At 36.5% G+C, this 12357-nt stretch overlaps 1 protein-coding gene across 1 annotated transcript; it reads right to left on the minus strand.

Moving 5' to 3' along the window:
• Positions 1–431: 431 nt before the first annotated feature.
• Positions 432–10175, minus strand: LOC306852750 (pyroglutamylated RF-amide peptide receptor-like; the record flags this gene model as incomplete). Its single annotated transcript, XM_079389815.1, has 6 exons — positions 432–918; positions 1938–2035; positions 2753–2988; positions 4429–4490; positions 5666–5824; positions 9815–10175. The coding sequence occupies 6 exons, from the start codon at positions 10173–10175 to the stop codon at positions 536–538; spliced, it is 1299 nt and encodes a 432-aa protein (XP_079245941.1). The 3' UTR covers positions 432–535.
• Between the last annotated feature and the right edge of the window lie 2182 nt (positions 10176–12357).

Genomic DNA, 12357 nt, shown 5'->3' on the forward strand with positions numbered 1-12357 from the left:
TAGTATTGAGATTTATATTATTCAGTTTTATAGCTTTAATATTTTGAATTAAGTAAATACACGTTTAATTCAAAATATTCAATAAATAAAACCTAAAATAACTCTTTTACGTCCCTCAGAGAATGCATTGAAATATTGTTTTTCCTCCCATGTATTTTTTTCATCTCCATGTCCCTTTCGGCTCAGTGCTTGCTTTGTTTGTGGACTCTGACAGCCTGTGAACTTGTTTGATGGAGCGGCAGGTTTTGCAGAATTTCTCCTTTTGTGCTCCACAGAAAAACAACAGCATCTGTGTTTGAAATGACATGATTGTGAGTAAACAGTGACGAATGATGGTCTTTGCGCTCCTTCAGTGAGGTCAGTCTGTTGTGTTTCCATTGTGCTGCTCATGAAGCTCCAGCTCGTCTCTTTCTCTATCTATGTCTCCCATCGTGGATTTGTTATCCTGAACTCATCCGACAGCAGTGCTGATGATCTTGAGGCTGTGTTTGTTGTCATCAGATCACAATGACGCTCTCATCTGTCTGTATTGAGTTTATTTGACGCAGGAGCTGCTGGACGGAAGCTGAGAGGAAGCGGTTTTGATGTTCTGCTCAGCGAGCGCCATGGATATCTCCAGATCTCCTTGTGAAGACATCAGCGCTGGGTTGTGCTGCGGGTTGGCGTTGTTCCTGCTGAAGGCCTCTGTTTTGAGGTGTTTGGAGAAGTGCACGCTGAGGTTGGGCCGCTGAACGGCGCCGCTCTGCTGGACGGGACGCCGCAGGTACGCAGAAAGAGTGGCCACGCAGTTCTTCTTGAAGTTCTCGTTCATGAAGGCGTAGACGATGGGGTTGTTGAAGGAGTTGGAGAAGCCGATGGCCTGGACCACAGCGATGATCATGTTCACTGTGATCTCGTCGTAGTTCTTCTCCAGCTCGTCTGAATGAATAAGACACATTTTTGATTCATTAGTTAAAAGGTTTTTCCCTTATAAGACAGCTCATATTACCAGTTAATCACCAACAACGGTTATTTCAGCTGTTTCGATCTCAGTTTGAGAATCAAATAGTTGATCATATGGGAAGGTAATCATAAGGGTTAGCTGAAAACATATGGGAAGGTAATGTGTTTACAGGATGGATTAACGTTTGAAAATTAAAAAAATTAAGACCACCATAAATATTAGAATTGTAATTTCACAGTTGAAATGTAAAATATAATATAAATATTATTTTACAGTTAATTATTATAGTAGTAATATTTTTCTACTGTTTTGATTGTTATTTTTTATTTGTAGTATAAGTTATTGCTACTAAATGCAATAATAAGCAGTGTTATTAATCATCATCATTGTTGTTGTTGTTACTTTGTCCAACTTGTGCAGCTCTACATAATTTATCATACATAATTAGTCTCTAAATTCTGTAGTAATTGATACTGATTGAACTGTGTCCTAACCAGATATAAAGCGATAAAAGCATAATGAGGATCCAAACCAGCCACAGTCACAGCATCCAGTCAGCCTATGTGTCGCTGTGTCTGGTTTAGGACGCAGTACCAGTTACCCAGAAGATAATTCAGGAATTTCTGAACTTACAGTATGGTGCTGTTGTGCTCGAGCAGCGAGAGGAAATCATATAAAGCAGAACCGTTTGACCTTCTTAACCCTGTGCGTGGTGGCTGGAGTTAGTCTAATGATTAATCATCTGGGCTGTTAACGCTGATTGTGGGTTCAGCCTCGAATGCGAGTGACCCGGACTGTTGCTGAGACGCCACATAACCACAGGATACTGTAATTACACCAGCTCCACGGTGAATAATCATCACACTACTGCAGTTCAGCTCATTCACACCGAGCCGCTGCGATTTCTGTTCAGGGTCATTCAGCGTTCAAGCCTTTTATTCTAACACATCATGTGATGCCAATTACAGGAGTAAATGCTGCATTACACACTTACTGTACTCAAACAGCATGTGCACGATATGAAACGGAGCCCAGCAGATGGTGAACAGCAGGACAATAGTGATCATCATTTTGACGGCACGTTTCTTCTTCCTGTTTGAACAACAAAATACAGCTGTGAAGGTATGTTTCTGTAATTTCATGACAGTTTATTAATAGAAAAACTCATTTACACAATGCATTTTGCTTATGTCGTGATGAACGTCATAATATATATTTCTATATAATGCATTAGTATTTTGAATGCCTTAATTATGCATTGTAATGCACCTTATAATGCATTGCATGATCTCATAAAAAACTGTAACTGCATTAACACTCATCTATTCACTGTTACAGCTTTAGACAGTTTAATGCATTAAAACATCACAAACAACCAATTTCAGATGCAACAAGAAATCTGCAAATATCATAATGCACAGTGTAATTAATTAGATTAAATAAAATAATAATTGCTATTAATTGTTTGTTTTTTTACTTCATTGCCATAATTATATATAATAAATACTTAGCTAAATTGTGCAGCCCTACAAACAAGCAGTCAACTTTTTTTTTTTTTTTTGGTAACCTCAATTGAAGTTTTATATCAGAAAAATTGCAATTGATTTTTTCCCCAAATTGTGCAACAATTTACTAATCCGAGGAATCTGTTTTTATTTTATTAACTTTAGTTTGTTTAATTATTTTAATTTAGTGAGTTATTTAGTTATTTGCATTTTAATTTCCTGTTTAATTTGGAAATTAAAACTGAAAATGTTCATAAAATTGGTGGTGGGGAACATGCTGACTGTAAAACAGCAGGTCTCTTGCCTGGAGATTTTGTTGATCTCTCTGTGGTTCATGGTGCTGAGGACGGAGGAGTCTCCCACACGTTTCCGGATCCAGAGCTCGATGCCGATGCGGCTGTAGAGGAAGAGCATGGCGGCCAGCGGCAGCAGGAACAGCGCTACCATGATGAAGGTGGTGTAAACCTGACGGTGCAGCAGCGAATGCCAGCGCTCCTGACAGCACACGTGATGATGATCATACAGGAAGTCATACTTTACCTGAGGAGCACAGATAAGAGAGTAAACCTAATTAGGATTCACACAGAGCATGCATGAGTTTAAAGGTGCTGTAAGCTATTTATTTTAGAGTTGCATGCATAAAATGTTCTGTTCAGGAGCTGCTGAAATGTGTGTCTTCTAAATAAAGTCAACCCATGCTCTCTAACTGTCAATCTTTGTATATGTTTAGATATTTTTCAAGAAACTGTGTTTGAAGAGAGAGTTTGGTGGAAGTAGCAAAATGACTGAAATTGATTATAGCACCTTTAATGTGATTGCAAACCACGTTTGAAACAATCGGCCAAAAATGCTCAAAAATTACTCACCCTCAGGTTATTTAAGATTAGGATGAGTTTGTTTCTTCATCAGATGTGGAGAAATGTGTCTCTGCATCAGTGTCTCAGCAATGGATGCTCTGCAGTGAATGGGTGCCGTCAGAATGAGAGTCTGATAAAAACATCACAATAATCCACACCACTCCAGTCCATCAGTTAACATCTGGAGAAGACAAAAGCTGAAATCCATATTATTAATCCATAATAACACTTCCTCCAGTGGAAAAAGTGCATCTCCTGTTGTCTCTCTCATCAAAATCCAGCCACATATTTGTTTAGAGCTGTTTTGTCTTGTAAACGGTGCTTGATCTGTGCAGATTTCTCTCCTGATTCAGACCAGAACACTTTTTCACTGGAGGAAGTGTTATTATGGATTATAGACTCATATTTTAGTTAAAAACATCTTAATGCTGGATTTGTCTCAGCTTTTGTCTTCTCCAGATGTTAACTGATGGACTGGAGTGGTGATGTTTTTATCAGACTCTCATTCTGACGGCACCCATTCACTGCAGAGCATCCATTGCTGAGACATTCCTCCAAACCTGATGAAGAAACAAACTCATCCTGATCTTGGACGACCTGAGGGTGAGCACATTTTCAGCAAATTTCCATTTTTGTCTGAACTACTCTTTTAACTTCGTTAAAATAATAATGTGCATATTCATCTTATTTATCACGTAACGCTATTCTGGGACTACTGTTATGACACTTTTATGAGGTTTTTGTAACTTTCCGAACTTGACCGATGTTATTAGACGGAAAAATCAGCGTAAAGTTCTTCAGAAGCGTTCTGCAGCTGTGAAGAACACGAGGGTGAGTAATGACTTGTTTGGTGAACTCAGATAAATCAATGAATAACACATGAACTTTTTGTGATAAGGCTCTCTCTACCGTCACCCATTTTTTTTTTGTCTCCAAAGATTTCAAGGACACACTGATATGGCATCAGTATCTTTCATCTGCTGACGGTCAAGCTTGACTAAATTATCTTTTTCACATGTCAAAGCAATTAACCTTGCACTTGTTAAATACTATCGGTTAACTGTGATTGTAATTAAACACTTAATCGGGCTGTTCTCTCTGTTTATTTTGTGATGTCACTCACCTCTAGCTGTTGCACGAAGAGCATCGGTGATCCGACCATGACAGCAGCGATCCACACCAGCCCTGCACAGATTTATATAAATCAGATCATTACTGGGTTCTGTCCCATGAGCCCGTGCTGTTAATGATGAACAGAAAGTTCAAAAGTTTACATCCCCTTGATTCTTAATATTGTGTTGTTACCTGAACGATCCACAGCTGTGTTTTTTTTGTGTAGTGATAGTTGTTCATGAGTCCCTTGTTTGTCCTGAACAATTAAACTGCCTGCTGTTCTTCAGAAAAATCCTTCAGCTCCCACAAATTCTTTGGTTTCCCAGCATTTTTGTGTATTTGAACCCTTTCCAACAATGACTGCATGATTTTGAGATTCATCTTTCCATGCTGAGGACAACTGAGGGACTCATATGCAACTATTACAGAAGATTCAAACACTCACTGATGCTCCAGAAGAAAAAACCATGCATTAAAAATATCAAAAGTTTTCTTTTAATGGCTCTTAATGCATGTTTTTTTCATGCGTTAAGAGCTTCATGGGTATTGTAGTTCTTTCTCTCATTAAAAAGATTTGTACTGTTGTCTAATTTTCAAATTTTTAATGTTGTGGTTCACTTCATAGGTTTTTTCAAACGTTTTTTTTTTTTTTTTTTTAAATCCATATGAGCTAAAATGAATGGGGGGGGGGGAATCTGGAATTAAGGCCACTGAGAAAGTGGTCAAAAACTGTTGTAATCTATAAAGAATATTACAAACACTTCGAAATATGTGGACATTTTTTAATAATTTAAGAAAATTCTATCAGTCCACAGACCTCCAAATGAACACCTTTAGAGATCACAGCAGTCGGTGGATTTAATGACACGTTCTCCATCCTTTAGTAATCTCGATACGCTGCAGTGCATGATGGGAGTTACTTTAGACGGATCATCAGGAGCTTCAGAGACATTTGCTCACTTACCTAAACCAAGCTGCCTTCTGAAATGATATATGAAAAGTAAAAGGGATTTGTGATGCCAATCTGAATAGAAAGTCGTTTCAGTGTTGCAGCAAGTTAATACATTTTAATGAAACTTTCATCTTAAGAATAACCGGTGAATCGTGCACCGTAACACCAGGAGCGTGCATTAAGAACATAAGTGGAGTCAAATCTGATTTCATGTTGACTTTTAGGGCTTGATTTTCTGCAGGTTTATGTGAATAATGGAGCAGACAGGGTTGAGCGTGTGGGTGTTTGACCTCACCTAGCATTCTGTAGGCTCGTTTGGGCGTGTACTGCCTCTTCATTTTGAGCGGATAGACGATGCCCTGGTATCTCTCGATAGCGATGCAGGTCATGGTGAGGATGCCGGTGACGATGGCTGTGGTCTGTACAAAAGGAACGGTCTTGCATACTAGAACCCCTGCACGCACAACACAAGATACACAGAGCGTGAACACATGAAGCACACTTTACAGGAGTCCTCAACTCATACTAGACACGGCTGATATTTATAATACAGATTATTGATAGCAATTTAATAAAATGAGCTCTTATTTCAAACAGTTACTCAAAATCCCTAAAGAAATGTAAAACAGAACATGTTTATTATGAATGCTGTTAATCGCTCAAGTGAACTCTAGTATTTTATTTCATTTTATAATATTTGTCATTTTTGTATTTTCCATTTTCATTTGATTTTAGTTAAAGTTTTAGTAATTCTGTTGTATGCTTTTGTCCTTTTTTAGTAATTATTGTAGTATTTGACTACAGGTACATATAAAAAAATTACAATATCGTGAAAAAGGTAAAAATTTTTGTCACTCGTTTCAGAAAGTGAAACCCATATATTATATAGATTCATTACATATAGACTGAAATATGTTTATGATTATGGCTTACAGATAATGAAAACCCAAAATTCAGTGTATCAGAAAATTAGAATATTACATAAGATCAATAAAAAAGGATATATTAAACAGAAATGTCAGGCTTCTGAAAAGTATGTTCATTTATTGTATATGTACTCAATACTTGGTTGGGCCTCCTTTTGTATGAATTACTGCATCGATTCGGCGTGGCATGGAGGTGATCAGCCTGTGGCACGGAAGCCCAGGATGCTTTGATAGCGGCCTTCAGGTCATCTGCATTGTTGGGTCTGGTGTCTCTCATCTTCCTCTTGACAATACCCCATAGATTCTCTATTGGGTTCAGGTCAGGCGAGTTTGCTGGCCAATCAAGCACAGTAACACCATGGTCATTGAACCAGCTTTTGGTATCTTTGGCAGTGTGGGCAGGTGCCAAGTCCTGCTGGAAAATGAAATCAGCATCTCCATAAAGCTTGTCAGCAGAAGGAAGCATGAAGTGCTCTAAAATCTCCTGGTAGATGGCTGCGTTGACTGTGTACTTCAGAAAACACAGTGGACCAACACCAGCAGATGACATGGCAGCCCAAATCATCACTGACTGTGGAAACTTCACACTGGACTTCAAGCAACATGGATTCTGTGCCTCTCCACTCTTCCTCCAGACTCTGGGACCTTGATTTACAAATGAAATGCATAATTTACTTTCATCTGAAAAGAGGACTTTGGAGCACTGAGCAACAGTCCAGTTCTTTTTCTCCACAGCCCAGGTAAGACGCTTCTGACGTTGTCTCTGGTTCAGAAGTGGATTGGTAGCTCTTTTCCTGAAGACGTCTGAGCGTGGAGACTCTTGATGCACTGACTCCAGCTTCAGTCCACTCCTTGTGAAGCTCTCACAAGTGTTTGAATCAGCTTTGCTTGACAGTATTCTCAAGCTTGCGGTCATCCTTGTTGCTTGTGCACCTTTTCCTACCCAAATTCTTCCTTCCAGTCAACTTTGCATTTAATATGCTTTGATACAGCACTCTATGAACAGCTACACCTTTCAGTAATGACCCCCTGTGACTTACCCTCTTTGTGGAGTTCGTCTTCTGGATCATTGCCAAATTCATTAATTGAAACTCAAATGTAAATATTCTAATATTTTGAGATACTGATTTTTTACTTTCATGAGCTGTAAGCTCTAATCATCAAAATTAAAAAAAAATCTTTTTTATAATGTTTTACTTTACATTTAATGAGTCTTAAATATATGGAAGTTTCACCTTTTGAAATATGTTACAAGAAAAAAATGAACTTTTTCATGATACTTTAAGTTGCTGAAATAAGATTTATATACATACACACACACACTTTATTTCAATTAATGTTCATATCATTTAAAGTAAAAATATTCAAAAATATTTTTATGGTTTTAGTATTGGCTGATGCAACTAATCACAAATAGCTAAATATCAGTGTATCAAGTGATTTACAATTATAGTTTTTAATATTTTAATTAGCTTTTAATTTCATATTTTCCATTTTCATATCAATTTTAAAATTGTACATATTTGTTGACATTTTATTTTAAAGATTTTTTAATTTCTTTCTTTATTATATATATATTATTAATGAAGAACGTGGCAAAGTCGTCAGCTGTTAGGGTAGATGAACGACGGGGAGGAGGAGGACAAAGGAGGGAGGAAAATGTTTTTAAGAGTATGCAAGAGTTAAACGAATTGTTAATTTTTTAATGATAATATGTTCTTTTAGCAATGGAGACATTAGAAAAGAAGGAAGAGAGGAGTGACAGATACACATTAAGGTCAGTAGAATTTTGTGATTTGATGTAGGTTACGTCGAAAGATGATATAGATACCCTGACCATTAATGAAATAGCACTATTTCATACATGATAAAAGCTCTCAGGACATGACGATGTTGAGAAGATGTTTGTTCTTTTATGCAAATCTTAATTAATTGTACATATATAGATTAAGTTTTTTTTTGCTTTGATGACACGAACAAAGTCATATATCATTTGCAATTGCAGCACGACCAGCCATCAAAGTGATTTACTGCAGAAGAACATTTGTCCAGGGGGAAGGAGAGCAGCACAAAAGCCTGAATCATTGAGGATTAGAGGTGCGTCACTGAACATTGTGCTCCATTCATGTCCATTGACACCTTTACTAATGCAGGAGAACAGAAACTCAAGCACACAGTGAAGAAAGCTCGTTCTTGTTTGATGACCTCTGAATTCGCTCCATGCATAGAATACAGACTTGTATAATGTACAGATTTATGGGAAAATTAGCATGCTTAAAACCTGTGCCACTGCATCAGTCGTAGATCACATGACCTGCACTGTCTGCACTCTCATTGGTTGTCACCATGAACAAACTTGCCAAAGCGTGCTGTTGCACACAACAGTGAAAGTGAATGTCTGTTTCCATACGGGTGTGTATATTTTTGTCTAATGACTTCTTGCTGCAATATTAAACTGTGTTTACATGTTAAAATTCCATGTTTTAATGCAGTAATAAATATAACAACGAGAGAAGCAAATGTTTGCTGTGTATTTGCTCCAGACTTCTCATAATCTTACTTTAGATTCAGACCTGAAGCATCACTTTAATTAAAGCGCACAGGAAAACAGTCCTTATAAAACATTGAGATGCTGTCTGATGGTAATACCATGAGTTTTTAAGCATACTGAGGTACTGATTGATTGCTATATTTGCAAATCATGGTATTTACATTATATACCAAGATACTTTACATGTGCTATCTGACATGCCACAAAAAATAGTACTATAATAGTATTATCATGATACTTTTTGGTGTTTTTGCATATATGAGGTATATATATATATATATGTGTGTAGTTCTTTACATGATACCATGGTGCTATCTGACATGCCGCAAAAAAGTGTGTGTATATCTATATATATATAGAGGGGGGGGGGGATAGTTGACAGCATGTTTTTCAGTATTTTCATATGAAAATATACATTAATAAATTCAATGTATTTAATAAATTTTAAAAAAGTATTTATGTCTTGTTTCACCATTTTAATCACTTTTTCCGTCACTAGTAAATTTGAAATGCTCCTACAATTTAACAAATAAGTTTATAAGCCTACTGATATTCCATAAAGCCTCTTAATTAATATGATCTCATAAAACAACATGTATGACAAATTAAGAAAATGTTTAGAAATAAAAACATTGACTGTGATTCATTGACACTGAATGTGAAATAATACAGTATAGCATATTAATATGTGAAATATTAAATGTTTTAGGTAAAGTGTAATACATTTGATGTATGTGCAATTCACAAATAGCATGCATCTAGTCCTGCAGATTTGACAAGTTGTTCATTGCGTATTCTAATTAATATGAGCTCATAAACTGTAGAATAATATATATGAAATGTCTGAATAGTTTGAGGTGAAGAATACAGTAGCATGTCATCGCAGGACAGCAGGTTTCCGGTGTTTGACTCTTCTAACCTGATCGTCATATTTAGTTTGTTAACGACTGATTAAAGAGATTCTGACCTCCCAGCCACTCAGAAGAGATGTTCTGCAGCAGTGTGAACGGGATGCAGAAGAAGGTGATGAGCAGGTCGCTGACGGCGAGAGAGCAGATGAAGATGTTGGTGGCGGTGCGCATCGCGCGTTTACGCACCACGATATAAACCACCAAACTGTTCCCCACGAGCGCCAGCGCGAAAATGATCACGTACATCACGACAAACGTGGTTTTGGCTCCGGCTGGGATTTCTGGGATGTAGACCAGAGGCTGGATGTTGTAAGTGTGGATGAATTCCTGACGGGAGAGGTTGTAGTACTGCAGGAGTTCCTGGAGAACCTCCGGAGTGATCTTCGCGGTGGCCGTCATCCCTGTAGAAGAAGACATGTCGATTTCCAGCTTATACTGATCAACGTAGAAAGGGAAAAAGTAGAAATCCAGTGATCCGTTGAGGTTTAGGGAAGTGTGATGTTCTGCGCCTTCTGCTCGCACGCGTCTGTGGGGAGCACCAGCGCGCGCTCCATAGATGAACTGTATCTGACAAGAATAGACTACTTTTTTTTTTCTTTTTTTTTGCCAACCTTGTAATGTTGCTTAAAGGTTTGATTTCCACCTCATTATTTAATCCCTTACATGATTTTACTACAAATATAACAAACAAAAAAAACTATAGTTAAACCATGGTAACCACATGGTTTTGCTACACTAACAGTTTAAAGATGGTGTTTGTTGTAAAACTGTGGTTATGCAAATGGTTATCAATACGCCAAAACCAAAAAAAAAACATGGATACTACACTATTACTGCAATAAAACCATGGTTCATTTTCGTAAGGGATTTTTTTCTTGATTTGTTTGTGTTTTACGCGAGATACGTCCTGTTACCAAGAATGTTGGAAGTAACTATTTACATGTAACTAAATGACGTAATTTAATGACCAAATAAGGTTATTTTAAGGTGTCCTTGTTACAGTGTAATTATAGGCTACATTTAAGGGTCCCACTTAGGTGGCCTTAACTACTGTGTACTTACATTGAAATTAATCATTTGATACAATGCACTTATTGTGTACATACATGTTTTTACATTGTACTTATATTTTTAAAAATACCTATTTGTAATTACATCTGTAATTAATTTCTATAATTACATTTCTAATTACTCTGTTGACCCATCCCTTACACCTTAACCCACCCTTAAACCTACCCATACCACTTAACCTGTCCTTAACCTTACCCGTATCCCACCTCAACAGCAGCAAAAGTGTTTTAAAATACAATATGACCACAATAAGTACATTGTACTTATTTTCTGATGTAAGTACATGTAGTTAAGGCCACCTAATATAAAGTGTGACCCATTTAAGTACTACTGGGTAATATTAATTAACTACATGTATTTACTGTATGGTTAGTGTTAGGATTAGGGTTTGGTTTAGGGTCACTTACATGTAATTATGCATAATTAATTGTTATTATAATAGTAAGTACATGGAATATGTGTAACAAGGACACCTTAAAATAAAGTGTTACCCAAAATAAATGTAATTGTAATCAGTTACAGTTACTGAGGAAAAAAATGTGTAATTAAATTACAGTTACTTATGAAAATGTTAAAAATTATTGATTTTTCTTTTTCCAAACACACCCACATACAGATTTAATTGATTTGTTTCATAAATTGCAGTGACTGCTCTAAAATATGAGACTCCAATGTTTCAGGAGTTCAGGACACAGAACAGGACACATGCTTATTCACCAACTGTTTTGTTTCTTATTTGAGTTTATGTATATGCTTTATTTTTTAAGATGAACTGTTCCAAGGCATTGTTAGATGTCAGTGTTTCCTGTGTGCAAAGATTTGATTGCAAAAACAGGATTATAGCTATTAAACTATTTCTTGTTATGGTTTTAAATTTGTATTTAACCTCAGAATGAAGTTGTAAGTCTGATTTTGTGGTGGCTGTGCTTTAAAATTAAAATATTATAATCTTAATTTTGAAAGTGACCGCAATCAGTGTTGAACACTCCTCTAAGGTTATCCCTGTCTGGTTTACATGTTTGAAAATGATTAATAGTTGAAAGCATTAGAAATGTAGAGAAGTAATCAAAAGCATGTTTTGGTACCAATTGTTGTAGTTATTTAGGGTTTCTGCGGGTCTTGAAAGGATCTTAAAGTTTGCCCTTGCATAAACTAAGGCCTTAAAAGTTCTTATATTTATAGCAGAAAGTCATGGTATTAAATATTGCATACGCTGCAGAAAAACAAGTATTTTTGTTTACCAGTAAATCCATTAAGTCAAGATCCTTGAGATGCAAAATGAACATATGAAGTCTTGTTTTCTGAGAAAATGAACCAAATTAAGTGAGTTTATGCTTAAAACATGAACTAGTGTCAATGGGGAATGAAAACTTGTTTTTCCTTTGAATTAAGTTGATTTCTCTGAGCCAGTTGGCCGAATAATGTTCGTTTTTTAATCATAAACTTTCCATTAATAATTTTTTCCCCAAGTAAATGTATCTTTATTTAGGTTATACATCTTTTCAACTGGCAAACAAGACAAAAACTA

The sequence above is a fragment of the Barbus barbus genome (genome assembly GCF_936440315.1).
Source record: "Barbus barbus genome assembly, chromosome: 32".
NCBI classification, from domain to species: Eukaryota; Metazoa; Chordata; class Actinopteri; order Cypriniformes; family Cyprinidae; genus Barbus; species Barbus barbus.